The sequence below is a fragment of the Triturus cristatus genome, chromosome 7, assembly GCF_964204655.1.
Source record: "Triturus cristatus chromosome 7, aTriCri1.1, whole genome shotgun sequence".
Classification (NCBI taxonomy): Eukaryota; Metazoa; Chordata; class Amphibia; order Caudata; family Salamandridae; genus Triturus; species Triturus cristatus.
In genome coordinates this window covers 349,655,739-349,677,433 of record NC_140590.1, presented here as the reverse complement: position 1 = coordinate 349,677,433, position 21,695 = coordinate 349,655,739, and the positions used below count along the sequence as shown (strand labels likewise).

At 40.2% G+C, this 21,695-nt stretch overlaps 1 protein-coding gene across 1 annotated transcript in view; it reads right to left on the bottom strand.

Moving 5' to 3' along the window:
* LOC146809640 (cytoplasmic phosphatidylinositol transfer protein 1-like) overlaps nt 1-21,695 on the bottom strand; it is a 265,715-nt gene that overhangs the window by 18,558 nt on the left and 225,462 nt on the right. Inside the window, exons 6-7 of the mRNA XM_085616485.1 lie at nt 15,030-15,122; nt 13,563-13,718 (exon numbers count right to left, since the gene is read on the bottom strand). Of these exons, the coding sequence (XP_085472611.1) occupies nt 13,563-13,718; nt 15,030-15,122 (249 nt within the window). The remainder of the gene's footprint in view (nt 1-13,562; nt 13,719-15,029; nt 15,123-21,695) is intronic.

Sequence of the window (21,695 nt, the reverse complement as noted above, 5' to 3'; positions counted from 1 at the left end):
GTACCCCAAGAACTAGGCAAAAATAATTCCTTCAGAGAAATAGAGAGAAAATTGGATGATAGTGAGTGGTGAAAATTCAACAGAATTAGCAAAAACAACTTTAGAATTAACTGAAAAGATAAGATAATTGACTAAAAACTTAGAAGCTGTGACTGTTACAGTGACTATAGGCCCTGTTATGTCTATTTTTGATAAACAGAAAGATAGTGAACATTGTTTAGCGGTTCCTTATAACAGTAATAAACAGACTGAGAGGCCAAAGCAGAGTATAGATGAAAATCCATGGAGACAAACAGTGAGTACGATCGAGTCAAATGTTCCAAGAAATCTGATATTAAGTCCAAATAAAACAGAAAGACATACAAAGACAATGGAATCAGTATTAGAGACTGAAAAAGACCTAGAAAGAAGTAATGTAGAGGAACCAGTAGGTCCTACTTCGGAGGAATTAAGTGAATGGTTGAGAAGCTTGCAGAGAATAGACAAAGAATCCCAATCAATAGATGTGGCCAAGCTACGAATGGTTCTGGAAGAATTAATAATAGGAACTATCCCTACAGAGAAGTTAAAAACGTATCAGGATGAGGAGTTACTATTTCTGTGTAAAAGTATAACTTGGAGAGCAAAAAATCTGCATGAAAGATTAGAAGAAGTAGCAAATGAAATGGGTATAGATATTGAAAAGGTAAAGGCTCTACAAAAACCATATAGAATAGATTTTACTGAGAAAGATATTGAAAATTTGAATACCACAGGACGAATAAGTCAGATTAAGGAAATAATTATCTTGTTGAGAAAATGGGGAGATGTGGATAAATGGAGAAGCAGGTGGTATCGAAAACGAGATGATGCCCCAGATAAAACTTTTGCAGCTTTCCCTGTAAGAGAAAAAGAAAAGGTAGTAACAGAATGCCCCATGAGAGAAATTCCAGGAGGAGGATATGTACATGTTCCATGAACTAGACAAGATATTTTGTCATTTACCAATGATTTCCCTCGACTACGCGAAAAGCCTGTCGATTGGTATAGGCAAGTGGACAGATTTGTGAAATTATCTAAAGTATTATGGATTGATCTAAACAGTCTATTTGACATAATAGTACCAACAGATTTATGGACGGAATGCAAGCTGATGATTAATTGGCCTACACAGGAATACCCTAGGGATCCAAAGACAGGTGCCCCGACCCAGAAGTTATGAAGAAATATGAACAGGTTATTGCCTTTCTGAAAAATAAAGTACCTCCCAAAGAAACTGACTGGGTAAAAATTGACAGGACTCAGGAAAGTAAGGAGTCAGTACACGCATATTACGAGAGATTGATCCTGGCCTTTAAACAGTTCAGTGGTGATGAAAACCTGAGTGAAAAGGATTTGAGCCATTTTGAATACAGATTTGTATATGGTTTACGTCCAGAAATTAGTGAAATGATCAAGCAACATACTGTAGATTGGCAAAACAAGAAAATAGATGAAGTTTTGAGACATGCAAAATATTTTAGTGATGAGATTGAAGCCAAACAGCGTAAATTATAAGAGAAAGCTATGTGGGCACAAGTAAAGGTGGCAGAAAGACAGGAAGCTGTTAGTGGAACAACCGAATAATACAGGACCCAGATCAAAATTCATTCCTGGGAAAGGTAATGGAAATTTCAATATAGAAGAAGCTAAAAAGAAATTGCCATGTCATAATTGCGGAAGAGTAGGGCATTGGAAATCCGAGTGTAAATTTCCCCTAAGTACTAATAATGAAAATGCCTCATTGAATCCACAGATGCAGAATGAGGTGAGTGGTCAACCGCAGCGACAGCAGCAGGTTATTACCCAACAGAATCAGGTGCCAAAACCGCCTTTTCCACAAAGCAAAAATTCACAGAAATACAGTAATGAGACAGGATTCTACAATGAAGAACAGGTAACTAAGCTGCCGCACGCTAGCGCTGTTTCGCAGTATTGGCTACAACGCGATGAGAGCGAGTCAGCAGAAGGTTATTGACGGTGCCGAGGGGAGGAAGAAGAGTGCGCACTTGGCGCAACTCTAGAAGTAGACCAGACAGGCCCATTTGAGGATGGGAAAATAAATAATGAGAATATTACATTCCTAGTAGATACTGGTGCTACTCAATCAACTGTTAGGTCAGCTGATGTTAAGAATCTTCCTCTCTCGGATGAAACAATCCAAGTAGTTGGTGTATCCAACAGACAGATTAAAACTCATCTTACAGAACCAGTGAAAGTTAGCATAGGGAAATTTTCTGAAATGCACCGCTTTGCTGTGTGCGACGCAAGTCCTGTGAATTTGTTAGGTAGGGATTTGCTGTGCAAAATAAATTGCACTATTTTCTGTACCCCTGATGGTATAGCATTTGAGACCCCTGATGAAGACGTACTGTATAAAATGACTATGGCAAACAGGGAAACTGAAGTTACTGAAGCTTATGCTGTATTTAACCCTGATGAATTACCTAAAGAATTAAAACAGACTGTAAAAGCAGAAGTCTTGGATTTCACGGGAGAAGATGTGGGACTAATGAGAAATGTGGACCCAGTAAAAATAACGGTGAAGGAAGGAATAAGCTATCCAAATGTCCCTCAATATAAATTGACACCTGAGATAGTTGAAGGAGTTACCCTATAATTGAGAAAATGATAAAACAAGGTATTTTGAGAGAAATAATGAGTAGTCCATGTAATTCCCCAATTATGGGACTGAAAAAGCCTAATGGAAAGTTCAGTTTAGTGCAAGATTTGAGAAAAATAAACAAAATCGTTGTGTCATGTTGTCCCATTGTACCAAATCCATCTGTAATTTTGTATCAGATTCCCCATGATGCAGAATGGTATACTGTGATTAACTTATGCCAAGCTTTCTTTTCCATTCCATTGCACCGTGACAGCCAGCAAATGTTTGCGTTTCGTTTTGGCGAACGTATTTTGGCTTGGTGCCGAATTCCACAAGGGTATACAGAAAGCCCCTCAATATTTAATCAGATATTGAAAAAGTCCTTAGAAAGCCTAGAAATGCCAGAGAATTCAGTGTTAGTGCAATACATCGACGACCTTCTAGTGGCGTCGAAAACTCGCGAAGCTTGTGTAATAGACACTATAGCCTTGCTGAATCATCTGGCCGATGGAGGACTTAAAGTGTCACCATCAAAGTTGCAATTTTACATAAAAGAAGTACATTATTTAGGCCATAATATTGAAAAAGGACTGAGGAAAATAACAATAGATAGAATGAGGATCATAAAAAGAATGTTTCTTGGAATGGTGGGATATTGTCATCAGTGGATAAGCAACTTCTCCCCGATTGCAAAGCCTTTGGTACGTTTGACAAGAAGTGATATGAGAGATCCCATTGATTTGAACAAAGAGGAATGGGCAGCTATTAAACGATTGAGAGATGGTTTGTGTGAAGCGCTAGCATTAGGAATGCCCGATTACGAGAAGGAGTTTGAGTTGTATTGCAGTAAGAGGAATGGATGTGCACTTTCTGTATGAATACAGAAGCATGGAAAACTGAGGAGACCAATTGCATATTTTTCATCAATGCTAGACCCAGTAGCTGTAGCCTTACCTGGGTGCTTGAAAGCAGTGGCTGCTACCTGTAGGAGTTTGGAACAGAGCAGAGGAATTGTGATGGGATGCCCTGTGAATGTGTTTGTACCTCATGATGTGGCAATCCTTTTAACAAGGAGTCGCACTCAGTTCATAACACATATTCGGCTGACTAAATATGAAAAAGTCATACTAGGTGCAACAAATGTGAGTCTTGTGAGATGTTTGAACGTGAATCCTTCAACATTGTTGCCTGATGCTGAGAATGTGGAAGTTAGAGACAAAGCGGATCACGATTGTCCGGATGTACTCGATTTCTGTACCAAACCACGTCCTGACATAAAAGATGTACCATTGCCAGAGAGTGATTTTGTAATGTCTGTAGATGGTTCTTGCCTGAGAACAGATGATGGAATGTTGAGTGCAGCATATGCAGTATGCACGGTTGCAGCAGTAATGGAAGCATCCTATCTGAAAGGAGTAAGGTCAGCCCAAGTAGCTGAACTTGTTGCTTTGACTAGAGCATGCAAGATTGGAAAGAACGTGAGAGTGTCTGTGATAACTGATAGTCAGTACGGTTTTGGTGTGGTGCATGACTTTGGCCAAATATGGCTACAGAGAGGATATTTGACATCAAGTGGAACTCCCATCAAGAATGCTGAAGTGGTTGGGAAGTTGCTTGAGGCAATACAGCTGCCTAAGCAATTGGCTGTTGTGAAGTGTGCTGCACATAGTCAGTCTGGCGATTATACCGCCATCGGCAACAAATATGCCAATGATATGGCACAATACTGTGCACGTAATCAGAATTCTGTGAATCGGGCGAAGGAGAAAGACATGAATTCTTGCACCTTAATGTTTACTAACATTGTGGGTACCTGGGAGTAAGTGAGGCAATTGTAGGAAGAAGCAGGAGATGAGGAGATGAAGCAGTGGGTAAAAGCAGGATGTGCACCAAGGGAGAAAGATCATGTGTGGGTCTATCGGGATGGAAGACCAGTTATGCCCGATAGCATGGTGTCTGTCATGGCATGGATGTATAATGGACAGGGACACATAGGGAGAGATGCCATAATAAGGTCGTTTAAACAGACCTGGTACAATGCAAAATTTAGACTTGTAGCAGAGAGTTTATGTCAAAGATGCCTTATATGTCAGCAGTACACCCCTGGAAGAAAAACAGCGGTGAGTCTAGGAACAATAGGTCGAGAAGGAGGGCCTTTGACAAGAATGCAAGTAGATTTCATTGAAATGCCTCCCTGCAACAGGTTGAGGTATGTTCTAGTCATGGTCTGTTTGTTTTCTAGATGGGTAGAAGCATACCCAACAAGAAGAAGCGATGGAATCACAGTGGCAAAACTGCTTTTGAGGGAATTCATTCCTAGATTTGGGTTTGCAGTAACAATTGAGTCAGATAGAGGAAAACATTTTCAGAATGAGATCGTAAAATTGATTTGTGAAGCATTGAATGCACAGCAAAAATTACATTGTGCCTATCGCCCAGAGGCTTCTGGTGTGGTGGAACAAGTAAATGGTACCATCAAAAACAGAATAGGGAAAATGTGTTTAGCCACGGGTATGAAATGGCCTGACGTCTTGCCTCTAGTACTCATGACTATTAGATCAATTCCAGACAGAACTACATGGTTGAGTCCCCATGAAATTATCATGGGTAGAGCAATGTGTCATGTGTTCATACCAGTCAACAAGCTGTTGCCTATAACTGATGACATGGTGTTGGATTACTGTAAAGGCCTGGCAGATGCAGTTCATTCTGTGTTTCATCAGGTTGGAGGGGATGCCACCACCCTTGAAAAGAAGCAAGGTCATGATCTAAGCCCAGGGGACTGGGTGAGAATCAAAGTACACAGAAGGGGGAACTGTTTTGTCCCAAGGTGGGGAAAACCACAACAGGTGATTTTGCCTACAACAACAGCTGTGAAGTGTGCTGGAATCAAGAACTGGATTCATGCAAGTCACACATTGAGGATTCCACATCCAGTGGATAACAAAGAGAAAGAATATTTCAATGAATCAGAATCAAGTTCTGAATCGGATGATGAAGAAACAAGAACAAGAGAAAACCCTGAAAGGGGGGAATCAGAGCCAGATCTAACTTTTATCCCAAGAAGTATTTCCTTGAGAAGAAGGTTACAGATTTCTGATACCAGCTCAGATTCAAAGACTGAACAAGTAACTTTAGGCTCGAGAAAAGAAAAAGACAGTGAAAAGACAATTAAAGAAATTGCTGATAAAGAAGTTCCAGATGAAAAATTGAGAGAAATTACACCTGAAATAACAAAATTAGATGGACAGGTGCCAGATACAGAGAGAGATGGAAAGATTCTTGCGGAAGACCCCCGAGGAGGTGTAGGGAACTCCAACATCCAGTTAGAGGAAAGGAAAAAGTAGTCAGCAGGAAGATTGCGTGCAGGAGACTCGAGGAGGGACAGAAGTACGGAAAACGAAAGAAGCGGTGGAAAGAAAAGCTGTTGAAAGTAAAAAGCAAGTTGAAACAGAGTCGGAAGAAAGTGAAGACGAAGTACCAGAAGGTCGAGTCTTAAGAAAAAGAGCATGGAGAACTGAAAAGAATGACAAAGGAAGTAAACTGAAAAGATCAGCAAAAGATGAAGTTTGGCCGAACAAAATAAAGAAGCTGAGATATCGACTGACACAAGTAAATTCACCAAGAGCTGAACAGGTGAATGAAGTGACTAGTCAAGAGATATCAAAAGATGAAGAAATAATTGTAATAGAGGAAAGCAAAAGAACGAGAAAACCTAACCATAAGTATAAGTCACCGGAATGGACGTATGTGGCCCTGCCTGAAATAAAAGAAGAGGCGGATAGCCAAGAAAATCCAGAGGTGACTGTACCGGAAGTGGTTGAGGAAGACGAAGAATCGGAAATCCTGAGAGTTATCTTGTCCGACATTGGAGAAGAAACGGATGTTCAGGAAATTCTGTATTCAGATCACGAGGGAAAAGTGAAGGACAATGAGATGCCAAACTGAATAAGACACGAATGCTGCTAATGCAAAGACAATAAAATACAGGAAAAAGACAAAAACTGGTAGAACCAAGTAGGTGCTTAGAGCCTTGGGTTAGACAAACTAGTTGTGAAGTAGAAGAGGCTAAGTCAAAAGACACTGTTCATTTTACAAAAATGGTAAACACAGATAGTAGAAAAGATAGATGTATATTCTTGAAGCGATGGTGTAAAATGTGTTGTTGTTGTACAGGATTACTAATGCTTCTATGGAGTGTACTAGCTCTGATGATCTCATTTAAAGTTACCATTGACACGATAGAAGGATATAGTGAAAACAAAACTAATATAGAAAGGATTCAGAAGGTAGTTCCGACTAAAATAGATAGAAACTATTTGCATAAAGACAGGTCTATAACCGATTTTTCTAACAATGTATTTTCGAAATTACTTTATGAATATGTAAAGACAATGGACGTAAGGGACTGCTACGTTTGTATGCAGTTACCTGCATCTGTATCGGAGGGAGTGACTTATCACCACCTTCCAGTAACCTATGGAATAACATGTAGTGTAATAGCTAGTTTATTTTACCAAACAGGGAAGTTAGAGTATTATTTTTCAGATGTAGATAACATATTTTCACAAGTACCCTCAATTAACAAGCTAAATAAGGTAAAACCTGCAAAGGTATTAGGTGATTTTTTCTTAGAGACTAAAGAACTAACATTAGAATATATATTTAGAAATAATTTGACTTGCAGTTTAAAGAAAGAAGAAAATACATTTTTGGATATGGTTGAAGAAAGAAGGTTGAAAATGCAAAGAAAAGCATCTGAGGGAAAAGTGGAAAAGACAGTTTGGGATGTTGAAATGGAAAAACACTTGAAGGGAGAAGCTAGTCCAACTATGGCTTTAGATTGGCCTCAGAAAGGAAAATTGTGTATTAGAAGGAATCAAACTGCATATGATAATTACTTTGTAGGTAACAGTGAGTGCCATGATACATACCGAATCATGGGTGGATGGGGATTTAAAGGAGGAAATGATCCAGTTTTTCCTGGGTTATATTTTATCTGTGGGAGCAAGGCATATTATCGTTTGCCAGACCATTGGTATGGCACATGTTATGTAGGCCTGGTTTTCCCAAAGATTTTTCACATGAGAAGAGGAGAAGATGGTGTACATACGTTAGGTAGTTATTTAGCACATAGAAAGAGAGAATCTTGGTCAGAAATTGTAGGTGACATATTTGGAGCATTGATACCAGCAGTGGGAATATCTCTGAATGCAAACAAAATTAGAAGACTGTCTACAGTAGTGGATGGCTTGTCAACAAGCACCGCTGAAGGATTTTTATTGGTAAATACTGAAATGGTTGCCATACGTGCCATGGTAATGCAGAATCGACTTGCCCTTGATATATTATTGGCAAAAGAGGGTGGAGTCTGTGGAATGCTGAAAGTTCAACATTGTTGTACTTACATTCCAGACGAGAGTAAAGATTTGAAAATTTATATTAAAAATATAACTGATCTGCATGATGAAATTGCACCACTGGAGGTTGAAAGTGTTTGGGAAGATTGGAAAGAAAATATCTTCTATTAAAAATTTCTTAGGAAATCTAGGTAGTACCTTTATAGGTAAGATCTTATTTCCATTAACGTGTGTGATTTTTATAGTATCAATATTAAGATTAGGTTGTCTATGTCGCAAAAGAAAGAAAATCCAGAAAAAGTTAAAAAGAGAAAATTTAAGAAGACAAGATAAGAGACAAGAGAGGGAATTTGAAGAAGTAGAATTAGAAGAAGTAAAGGAAAACATGTGTAAGACAGCCAGAAGAGAAGAAATTGGGGAGACAGAGATGTGAAATTAAAGCAAAAATTCATTTCAACTCCATGTAAATTAATACAAAATTTTATTGGTGTGGTGATAAAATCACCAAAGGGGGGATTGATGGAGCGGGTAGAACAACATTTTGTATACCCCCCCTAATTCTGCATGAATATTCTAATTAAAAATCTTTTAATTGTAATATTACTAAATAAGTTTGCTTGGTTTTAATCAACATTACTAATATATAAAATATACGTGGGATTTGCATTTCGCATGACCAATTAATTTGTATAACTAAAATATGTACGCATACTAACAGTAGTATATGTAGTAAATAGAATACTGCATGATATATGCTGCTTTTGTGACGTTTTCGGTATGTTGCACCAGATGACATCACATGGGTGAATATAAACGCTTTGAATGTCAGTATACGCTAGATATTTACAAGCACATAGAGGGATTAGTATGGGGTTAACATTTTATTCATTATTTCTATGTATTAATTACTTTTATGTGTTTGTTTCGCTTAAGTTGTCCTTTAGGCCTAAAAACAAGATGGCCACCAACGTAACACAACGTGATGGCCACCATTCCACGAGGTTTCGGGCGAAGTGCGACTGCGCATCGGCTTGTTCTTGTGGCATCGTCATGACCCTTGCCACACTGTACACGAACAAGGCCACGGTGGGAAGTCATCCAAGTATTAAAACAAAGGATATCTACAAGAAACCGGATAAATCCAAAACTATTACGTAACCCCTTGAACTGTGTGAAACCTCACCGGACGATCCCAACCAACCAATAAGAAGTGCCCAAACCCTGTAAAAAGTTACATCTTGACATTACTTTTATTATAAAAATGACGGTAGAATAGAGAGGTTGTTGCTGTACTTTCCCTTTCCTTTTTGCTGACGGAGACGACGGTGACGCTACGTGACTGCTGCGTTCCTGAATCTTTGACAGACTGAATGCTGCCCATTTCCTTGATGAACTGCGAACTTTAAAAAATCTATGGGCACTGATAGATGCTTGCACGTCTCTGGTCCTTGTCCATTCTTGGGACTGTAGCGTGCTGTATGAAGAACTTTTAGATTCCGACTGATTGACAGCTAATTTGATGACTTAGAGGACGCCCGATAGCCAGTTTAGGTAAATATGGTGTTCTGTGATTTATATGAAAATTTAATAAATTTACTAGATGTAAACTAAACTCTTTGCGATAAATAGATAAACAAATATTAATTAACAAGCAAATGCGTTTGTGAATTATTGAAGAGGGAAGATCAAGATCCTAAAATGTGTTTTAAGCGGATTCTAAATCACCAATTACTAATCCAACTAAATGATCCATTGATCACATGGGAGGAGTATCTTGTTGTTTAGGATTGAGATCTGTAGGTGTAAGGATATTAGTGTATAGATATGAAATATAACTTTTCTTCCTATAGGTTATAAGATATTCCTTTCATGTCAGCGCATGGAACATTCATCTCTCCTGTAAGTGCAGACCAGTGAAGAGTCATGTGTGAATGTTGGTGTTATGGGCCCCACCAATGACTGCATGAGAGAAAGTGTCAGAGTGATATTTGGTCTGTGACGAAGGGAGGATATTTGGTACAGGTTTTGTCCTGTTCCCAGTTACCTAAGTTTCCGCGCTGCAACACGACCTTACCATGTGCGTTTGCATTTTAATTGCAGTGTTGGTACGTGGATCAGAGGTCGGTCAGTCCCGAGACCACGACATCATAATAAGGCTCGAAGTAAGTAGTAAATTTACATGTGTGGAAATCTCTCACTAAAAAATTATAAGGGGGAAGGAGGTGTTAGTTTACACCTGTAGGTTTGTGAATTCCATTTTGGAGTAAGTAGTACTACAAAATGTGGACTGGGAAGCAGGCCCCTGAATGGAGCCACAGTGGTGTGAAAAACACTTTCAGAGGTTTGGACATCTGAAGAACTCATTAAGAGAATCGTGTGAAGTATAAACAGACATTTTTTTACAAATCACCCTTTTGTACCATCTTCTTTGTACGTATGTTTTAGAGTAAGACTCATTTTACTCCAAGAGTCACATCTTCACCAGTGCATGATTACAGCTCATATGAGATGCCTTATGCAGTGTGGGGGCAGAAGGAACATGTTGTAATCCACTGTCTGGTATAATGCCTTCTCCCCATTGTTGTCCCCAGCCTTGCTGCTCAGCCGGCGTGTAAGGTAATTAGAATGCTGATGTGTATTGCACCCTTAGTGCCCTTCTCAGTCGGTTATGGTCATGTTGCCACTTTTTCCTGAGGGATAAACAGAGGGGTTTCGGGGTTCCTAATTAACATTTTCTGTTTACTGGTTTGGGGTGGTATTGATGAATTTGTTGGCCGTGTTGCTTGATGTTCTCTCCCTAGCTGCTCAGCCAGCATGTGAGGTCATTAGAATGCTGAGGGTGTTTGTGCTTGGATAAGAGTCGGTCGGAGTGTATGGGCTTAGCAGCAAGGAGGCTGCTCCATTACACTTGAACCTACCATCTTCCTGCAACTGAAGATATAACTTGAAGAATAAACTTACATCCTTTATCTACTTGACTTGACTAGGTGGCATTGTTCATTTTAACACTACTGGTAACATATGATAGCACATGGATTGCTAAAATCTCACTTGTTCACATTCACCATTGCTGGTCTACATTAGCTACCCAAGGAGAGAGGCTTTCTAAGTACAGTGCAGACACCCAAGAAATGCCCAACAGCCTTCAACCCTTTCCAGAATTCAACTGTTGTTAAAAGCTACACATATTATGACAGTTCTGCAAGACAATTTTTTCATTTACACTTGATTCTATTCCTTTTATTTTTAAGTTGATCTTTGGAAATATAGTCGGTTTTGTTTTTTGTATTGTATTACAACACACTATGGCATTGGACATGTGTTTTATAATCAACATGGTGACATTTCGAATGAATAGATCAAAGCAAGCTCCAAAGCTTTGTGTGAATTCACAAATGCAGAAACTGATTTATCAAAGATTGTAAAACATCACACATTTATGATTTGATTCATTCTACATATGCATCTACTTAATATGAGAGAGGGCGGAATTTTCATGAACAACTATAATGTCAGATATTCTGTTGCCTTTGTACACTAAATGTGGTTTATTATTTCAGATATCAATTTTTAAATGATAGAAATTGAATGATTACTAAAAATTGACTGGCCCATTCCCAGGGCCGGACTGTGAACACAAACCAGTCCTGGCATTTCAGCTGCACCCGCCCCTGGGAGTGGCAGGGGGGTGTGAATGAGAAGCACTGCTGCTGCTTTAGTTACAGGGGACCGATATTGCAGCACTGCTGCAAAACCGACCCCCTGAAACAAAAGAGCCCCCCACCGCTCCAAAACAAGACCCAAACCCTTCCAGCCCACCGGGAAAATGCCCAGTGCCCGCTACAGTCAGTCTGGCCCTACCCACTTTGATCTTCCAGCTTTGGATATATGACAGCCAAATGTATATAAGCTTTCAGAATTAGCCAACCTTTTTCTTTCAATGTGGCATTTAATCTGAAACTAAAACACCAGGCAAGACAGTAAACAACTGTATTTTAAGCTTCAATTAACCTGCAGAAGTATGTTTTATCACATTTATTAATATATTTCTCTTCTTTTTTATTATATAATTACCCTGTTACATGTTACTATATATGTTGGAAGCCCCAACATTTAGGATTCATACCTTTTGGAATACCAATGGCAGCCCTGACCCAAGATTATCTACCTCTACTCATATTTTAGCTCGATATCAAGTTGAGGATGTAGGGAAATACATCGTGTTTTATTCCCAATTGTTTTTCTCCAATTTTGACCATTCTTTGAGAATTGGTTGACGCGTTTTTGAGGATGTATTTTGGTGAGTGTTCATTTATTGGGCCATGAGTTGGTACACTTTTTCTGACTTATAAGAACAGAAAGTCTAAGTATGGTCATGCTTTTGTTGATATGAGCCGTGAGGATGAGCACGAATGAGAGGCAGGGTTATATGCTGCTTTACCTGCATAATAACCTTGCACTCAATACCCTCCCTCCTTGCTTCGACTTTTTTTTATTGCCTTTTAGGTCTTTTAATGTATTGTACTAGTACATAATAGTATGAATCCGCCATGACATATTGTAGCGGTTGTGCTGATTAATTTGCACTGACACTTTATATGAATCATGCATTGTTCCTTCTGTATGAATCTTTTATGGGTTTTATAGTGCTGTTGTTGATTTGTTGCACTTTTCATGAATCATGCACTGTTCTTTTTCCTCACAAATAATGAATGCAAGGCACTGTGGGAACCAGAGAAAGGATTGCGTCCCCTTATTCAGGCAGATGGTTGGTTTGATTGGAGGGGAGTTGTTATTATTGTAAAATGTATGGACGTGTAGGAATACAATGAGCAATCATTGTTTTTAAGAATTTGTATTTATGCTTTCATGATTTGTTTTGATGGAAATAAAGCTATTATGATGATGATTTATAAGAACACAGGGGGTCATTTAAATTAAAACATGTGTCGAATTACACAGGATTTGGGAATTTGTCAAAATCAGACAAAAGGCAAATGTTTGTCAAATTCACATTTGTCCGCATAAAATTCATCCAAACTTGTCAGAGATGTATTTTTGAAAGGGTTCAATTGAAACTGGTTCATGTACAGGTCGATATTCAAAAAGGCAGCTGCATCTGACAATTTAAGAACACAAGAAACCATGCAAATTGGAAAAGTGGGACAGAGTGGGGTGAGGCAGGTTCCTGTGTGTAGCTGCTGCACTCAAGCTTGGCAGAAGCTGCTGTGGTGACACAGACAAAACCTTTTACGCAGTTAGAATGGAATGTACTACCGAGTGTCGGGACAGCCTCGGATGCATTATAAAAGTTCATACTAGGTCTGCTTTTTATTTTAATGCATCTTTAACCGCAGCACGGGCTCCAAAAAGTGAGGGCATAGTGTAAGAGGCACAACTACTCTCTCCTTGTAATAGCCTTGGCTGCAGTGAATGGGCCCACTGACGTTCGAAGTTCAAAGAGAGTAGCAGGGTCCTGAATCTTGTTTGAAAGAGAATTTGGTCAATTTCTTGTGTATGAGAAAAGACTATATAACAAAGAGGTAAATGAAATGGCCTTATAAAACAACAAAGCTTACTTTATGAGTGAAGCTCTCCACTCTCGTCTGAAAACCATACACTTCAAATTTGACTGTCACCAACTTATAGGAACACATGATGGGCTGAGATGTCTTCCTCCATCCCTCCACCAGCGGTCCCCGCCCGGTCTTCTGCGAATGAAATAGTGTAAGGTCCTGTGGAGCAGATCATAAATATTAGCCTGGTCAAATAATAATTTGAAAGAAATGTATTTTGTTTCATTCTTTTTCACAAAATACAGATGATGGATGAATTTTTAAATGTATAAGAAGATACCTAGACATAGAGGGTACGTGAATACGTGATATATTTATGCATTTGATATGTCCCATGTGCATCCATACGTTCATGCATGTAGAATATTTTTGTTAACTGCCTCTGCTCCGACAATTCTCTAGTTCTTTTTAAATGGTGTATTTCATAATTCTTTAAAAATATCTGACTTTTTAATGACACGCTCCATATATAGTTCTTATTGGTTGATGTTGGTTTGGTCATGACCATGTTGATAAAGCACCTCATCTAATCACAAGGTATGTTTAGAAGTTTTTGCACCAATAGGTTACCAATAGATTACATTCCATCATTTTTCAGAAGAGTGCATATCTTTGATCTACTTTTACCATGGTACGCATTTGTTGCAGTTGCATGCGGTGCTCCTTAGTACCATTTATAACTTTATGGAAAGATGAAATTGTCTGCAAGTACGTGCCAGCCAAGGGATGCTGTGCTGAAATCTACAAAACTCCACGCCCACTCACTCATTCATGTTAAAGCCTGGCTCATCTTTCTTTGGTGTCAATCCTCTGGAACAGTAAGTTTACACACAGGGGCATAGCTTCAAGAGGGTGTTTGGGGATGTTACACCCCCCTAATAAATATATTTTGTAGTAAATCGTTGGACACAGGTACTTTAAGTCAGGTATGGTGACGTGTTTGTCAGATTTCACTTGGGATTTTAACATACACACAAACAAAAACACTCACACACTTGTTTCTGCTTCAAAGGTCTTAAAAAATGGTCATTCTACAAAACATTTAGTTATCAGTACCCCCTCACAATCTGCCCTCCTCTTGCTCCTTAAGCCCCTCCTCCTGCCCTGATTCTACTATAATGTATTTTAACTAGCATGCTTGTTGGGAAATCTGAAACTTCCCCCCTCCTCCCCAACCTTACTGACCAAGTTACGCTCCTGTTTATACACTGCATGGGGATAGGAGAGGGAAAGTATTGCCGAGACATGGATGAAACTGGATCCTTTGTGCCAAAATATAGGCAGGGAAAACCGCAAACTGTTGGGACCAAGCAGTCCTCGTCTATCATTAAACTCTGTTCCTGTAGCTTAGGTTTTTCTGCAAAAGGGTCGTAAAAGGACAACCTTTCTTATACACAGAACAGCACACAGCACATAAAAACTACAGCAAGTAAAAGACATGGGCAGAGGTCAAACAGTGGTTTAATTTACCTCACTTTTCTTGTAGTATGCCTGCGGGAGATCATCAAATGCAATATCCAGTTGGCAGACTTCATCTGAAGGGGTAGGTTTTCCTCCGAAGACCTGCCAGCAGGAAGAAACGTATTACACAATCAAGTAAGGGAAAGCAAGGGACGTGAACATGCAGAACTCTCATGCACTTATATGGAAAATGACAGTCTCCGTAGAGCAATGATTGCAGAGACGGTGGTCACCAGAGTAGAAAATGAAGGATACAATTGTTTACAAGCTGTGTAGGCGAAGCAGGTATGAGTCTGGGTACTTAAGGCGAGAGGGGGTAGAGTTTGTTGTTATGTCTATGCCATAATCTCAGTACAGGACAATACAGGCACATGCAGCGTGACCACTTGCAGGGGATAGTACTATTTATGTACACATCTATTACATGCAAATTCAGCAGTTATGAGCTACAGTTTATATATGTTCATGTGTTCATATTGTGGACCAATTACTCCTGTCAAGTTAACTGGGCGATCTAAAGTCCTTTACAACCAACAACCTTGATCCATTTTTCAAGAACATTTGTTGCATCACGTGCCAGTCAATCCTGTTTTTGGTACTTTGCACACTTGGGCAGAACACAATACTCCAGTGCTATTGTTTGTGAGGCAGAGAAATGTTATGCAAGCTACAATCAATATACTCAAATGGATAGATCAACCCTGATGAAGTCTGTTGTTGGATGAAACTTGTTAGTTGGGCTAGATGACAATATAAAGAATATTAATAAAGGTCGATTGTGATATCACTACATGTCTCCTCGCTAGATGATTGGATGATTAACTGGATAATTATCCCTTGATGATTGGATGAACATTTTTGAATTATCAAAGGAGTCAATATAAATGCTGAGCGCTCCTCTTCATTTTGTGGGGTTATGGGAATTTAAGTCATTAAGTGCAATATGTACAGAATTTAGGGATCGCGATTTCCTAATTGTAATTCTTTGCAAATCACAATTATGAAATCGCAATTCTTAATGTACAAAAACCTAGAGATTGTCATCAGCGTCTCCTTATGGGTCACAATAGACCTACCTCATGAATATTAATGAGGTAGGTCGCAGTTTGAGACCTTATTAGGAACTGCAGCCATCACAGGGATGGTGGCCTAGTGAGGTCAACAGACCACCATGTCTGTGACTGCTTTTTGATAAAGCAATCTTTTTTTTTTAGTGCAGCTCGTTTTCCTTAGAGGAAAATGGGATGTGCTTAAAAAGAAAAATAAATGCAACATTTAAGGTTAATTTTTAAGAGTAGGCAGTAGTCCGTGTATAGTTGTATCAACATTCAAAAATTGAAAGGGGGCCCATAAGGGCCCCTTCCCCTTTGTGAATCGTTACCACCACCCTTGAGGTGTTGGTAAAAATGAATGTTTTGCAACTGTAATTTGTTCGCAAAACATTCATATATACCACTGCAAATCAGTATTATGAAGGGCCGCCCTAAACACGCCCCTTCCAAATACCGATTCGTAAACCCCAATTGCAATTCGGTAATAGGTTACCAAATTGTAATTTGGCTTTGGACAGTTTAAAAACCTTTTTTGCAGTCGGCAACGGGCTGATTTGGCAAATCGGGCTGTTTACGACTCATAAAAGGTTTTTTACATATGGCCTCAAGAATCTTGTTACAAGTTGGGTGGAAATGAGTAGTGTATTTACTAAATGAGTATAAAACAAAGGAGGGAGAGAGATGCAGTCAAAAAAGATTCAATCGAAAAGAAGGGGGAGAGATAGAGAAAGGAATAATTCAGGGCAAAAGAATTTCCTTTTTGGAAAATCGTGCCAAGTGGCTTCATATTAAATTATTAGGAAGCACACCGCTGACACTTTTAATATATCACTTTTATTTTTCATCATTCACATTTTCACTCACCTACAACACGAAAACCCGCTCCGCTGGAATTCCAGGCGTCGAAGAACACCCTGACGGCATTCGGCGGTCAGGGTGAGACCCAGATGATGAAGCATGTCACCAACCAGGTTGGTGAGTGATGGGTCTTTTTCCAAATAGGAAATTCTTTGACTTGTCACTTAGCTTCCCTACGTAGTGGCTAGCAAGAGAGGACCAACAAGTATTGGTACTGCTGGGAATGTTCCGGTTCGGACTGGGTTCGCATAGGAAATGTTCAGTCGTTTTTGAGAAATTAAGGTTAAAAATGGCTACCAGGCTGCTGTAGAACCGCAGGACTGGCAGATCAAAAGATAAGATCTGATTGGCTGCCTCGCATCAACAAAGATGCTTAGCTGCAATTTTTGGACTGAGTCCCCATGTCCTGAAAAAATATAAAAATAACATATACAGGCAGGGTAGGGATACCCTGGTGACATAAGTCTTGTGGGAGCCCCCAAGAGACATCCCCCCGTACCCCTCATGCTTTGGGCAAAAACCTAAAAAATATTTTGCAATACTACAGGGAAAAGAAATGGGAGGGCCGCCATTTTACATCATAATCCCCATGGGATGGACCAGGGCCTGGAAGCCAGCACATTCTCTTTGCTCTTTAAAAAAAAATATATAGAGAGAGGGGTGGTGTGTCCCTCCCTCCGTGAGCCACGTATTGGCCCCGCGGATCCCATCCCCTGGTGTCTCAACCAATATTGCTCCAGCCTCTGGTGGGAGCAGAAAACAACCTTACTGCAATATGTTTCTGCAGCGGGATCAAAAATCAAGCTCCTTCTGGGCGGGGCACATTCAGTGTTGCCAGAACACAGGACGGGTGCTGGCTGAGGAGCCGGGGGACCACAGGGGCCTTTGGCCTCCCTCCAAGCCCCCAACGTGATGTAAATTGTGGGACTGGGGTACCCAAACACAAAGTGGACTACTTGTACTGTCGTTTACAAAAAAACAAAAAGATGAAATGTGGGTGCCTTAGGTGAGACTGGGGTACCCAGAATATATTTCTTTTTAAATGTTGCGGCCTCGCCGCTTCATAATTGAAGTGGCGAGACCGCTCACTAATGAATCACTGCACCCTCCTAAGAGTGCCCCATAATGCCCTGTGTGGGCTTTGTTTTTAAATATTATCGTTGTTGTGGTGCCCCAGTGATGGGCAGAGGTACCACCAATCATTTATATAAGTGTTGCTAGGGGCTGGAAGAAGCACGTCAGCCCCTCAGAAACATTTTGTACTTGTATTTTGTATTTGATATTTGTAAAGCACACAACTTATGCCCAGAGGGATATCCCGGTGATAGGCTATTATCAATGCTGGTTCTGATCATGGAACTAGAGTGGGAATAGCCATGTCTTCATTTTTTTCCGAACTTTTAGGAAATCTGGCACAGTGCGTAGTTCATGAGCAAGCTTGTTGCAGTGAGTGGGGGCCAAAAAGGTCAAAGAATGGCCACACATCCAGGATATTTTGATTCTTCCTTATTGGCTGACCTGAGGTGCCGTGTGGGTTTGTGAAAATTGACTTTGTTCAATAATAACATAGGGCAGTTTCCATAAAATACTCTGTGCATATGGCACATTAGCCTAAAAATGGCTCGTTGGTAGACCGGAAGCCAATGGAGCTGGTCAAGGCAGGCCGTGCTGAGCTCCTTTTGCTTTTATTACAAATAAGTTTTAGTAGCTATGTTTTGAATAGTCAAGAGGAGTGCGAACAGATACTCGGCCATGTCTGCATACAATGCATTTTCATATTATTAACACACTGACCCACGATGGCAAGGTATATGATGCCACACAACTACCAGTGTTATGCAAAAGTATGGTGGAAACTTAATTACTGTTTCCTGAAGAGACTCATGTAAAATGCCCACCTCTAAACACCAGCCACCGTTGGTGGTAGTGAATATAACATATGAAAACAGAAATAAGAGAGGCACATATACAGAGGCATCTAAAACATAGTCCTAGGATTAATCCATGTAACAAAGAGAAGAAGCATGATGACAGAGGTAAACTTTTCAAATGCGCTCGTCAATCCTTTTATTCATAGTATGAATTCGTGCAGGCAAATAATGTAACACGGCCAACGCGTTTCACCCTCATGGGCTTCTTCAGGGCTAGTAATGGTCTAGAGAATGCTGCAGGGTATTAACTCGAGCATAATGGTCAAGGTTTCATATGGAATCTTGATGTGTCTCTCAAACGGTCAGGTAAAATAGTAACAACGTTGAGGTTTAAGATTTAATAAAATGAATAACGGAAGCACATAATGTGTCGCGCTTGAAGAGAATGCAGCAGTAATGTTTAGCTCTGTTTTCTAGCTCAACGCATTATGCGCTTCCAGGTTGGGTGTTTGTTTGAGAAGTTATTATTTCTTACCGGGGCGCAGATGTCTAAAGCTGTAGACATTGCATTTCACAACTCCCCAGCTGCTTGGTCCATAGACCAATCCGCTCTCATTGTTGGTGGAATAAAATTGCTACTAACAATCTCAGGACTCACTTTCCTCCATGGACCCCTGCTAGTAACAGTGGAGTTAGAATTTCCCCTCCCATTTTCTGATAAGCAAAAGAGAATTGCACTAAAAAGTAGTCAAACCACATTATGGGCTCTACCGAATGGATTGTTATCAAATTCAAATTAGAAAAGAGTAGACGTAACATGTGTCCTGCTTTGTGTGTTGGACCGATAATCCATTGCTTAAGCTGTAAGGCCTTCATCTCGTTATCCAGCAATCTACTCTGGCTCTCTGCCTGATCTTCAAAATGTAAGTTAAAATCCCCCACTAATAGGAAATATTGAAATTTCAGTACCAATTGAGACAGCTTATCAGCCAGTTTAGTTGCAACCAGAGGGTCATATTTATGAGCCCTTTGCGCCACCATAGCATCACCTTTTGTGACACTCTGCTGGTGCAAACTACAAAATCATATTTAGGAGGTCATACACAGCCACTTTGTGTGGCTTCGAATGGCCTCACTGATATGTAGTAAGGCAAAGCAGCGCAAATTGCTGTGTTGCTTTACTCGGCTTTAGGGAGGCATTTCATGGGCATTGTGTTGGGTGTTCCCATGCAACACCCATGGATTTTGACGCTTCCCCAAATTTACAAAACCATGAATACCTGGGAATGTGACCAAAAGCTTACGTCTCACCAGGGAAGGCACAACGAGGAGAAATAACTTTATTTCCATGTTTTTCCATGCATTCTGCACCACAAATGGAAAGAGGAAAAAAATTGCCAGGATTGTTTTTGTGCAGGAAAGTGCCTCTTCTTGCACACAAAAAATCCTGCCGACAACATAGGCACTCTTGTTGGCGCTAGGCTGCCAACATGGTGCCAGTGCAGGGGGAGAGGACAGGAATGTACTGTAGTGGACAAATACGGTGCATTCCTGCCCTTTCACTTTGACGTAGGGCAGCGCAGCAAGGTGACTTCCAGCCCTGCCCTACATCGAATCCCTATAAGAGAGTTTTGTCCAAGCAGTCTGTAAATAATGGCTTCTCCAAGTACTGTCCTTTCGTTCACTGATATCAGGAAAATCAACATTTCACAGTCATTATCATCCTGCATATCATTATTCACTAGTGGCATTGACTTGCAACCCCCTACTCCTCTGCTGCGCCCCGGCCTTCCCAAACATGTTGTTTAATATATATATATATATATATATATATATATATATATATATATATATATATATATATATATATATATATATATATATATATATATATATATATATATATACACACACGATCTCTTCATTTGGAAGGAATCAGAGGGACACATTGAGGGAGCCAGGAAAAGACGTTTATTGCAGTGTTGGCATGGCACGTTTCGGCTAGGGTGTGCCTTTACCAAATGCCGGTATGCAAACACAGTCTAATCACCCTTCCGCTTTGATATGACTGAGATCATTCTCTTATTGGTGTAAATCCAGGTGGGCCGAGTTTGTAGTCCAATCAATACTGCAGCCCATGTTGGTAGACTACAATTCCCAGCAGGCAACAGTCCTGGCCTGCTAGGTGAGTATTTGGCATCAATCCCACGGCATCTCATAGTGAGTGTTGGATTTTCAAATTTTCAGGAACGTAATTCCATGCAGTTAAGGTGAGTGTCCAATGTTGCCACAGAAACAACTTTCCCTCCCTGGCCCCTCGACGCCCAAGTCGCCTTTGTCCAAATCCAGCGTGCCTCTTGGACCAAGGTACAGTGCTCTTGTCCCTCCGTGTAGTCATGGACTGCTTCTGCAGCGATGCTGTGCCTTCACAGGATGCGGCGGTCACGGAGTAATTCCAATCCCGTGGATGCTTCACACCGATGTGTGTGTGTGTGTGTGTGTGTATAAGCCAAGAGTAATAAACTTGCACAGTTACAAACTAAAGCTGCCCAACAAACCAGCCAAGCAGTAGCTACAACATCAATGACCACTGACTCCATCAACATTGTCAGTGAAGAAGAAATACTTACCAGTGGTCCATCATCTGAAGATGGCGATTATATTGCAAGAAATCCAAATGCAATGATTCTGGACTTGGGAGAAGAAGTTGATTTTTTAGTCTTGGACCGCCTGCAAACACTCAGGCCCCTAACGAGGCAGCAGAAAAAAAGTCAAGACGTAACAAAAGAAGGAGGGAACGCAGAAAAAAGCACAAAGTCGCCGAAAAAACCAAAAAAGCAATATTGGCGCAAAAAGCGGTAGAGAATAATGCTATAATCAATCTCTCCAGCCTG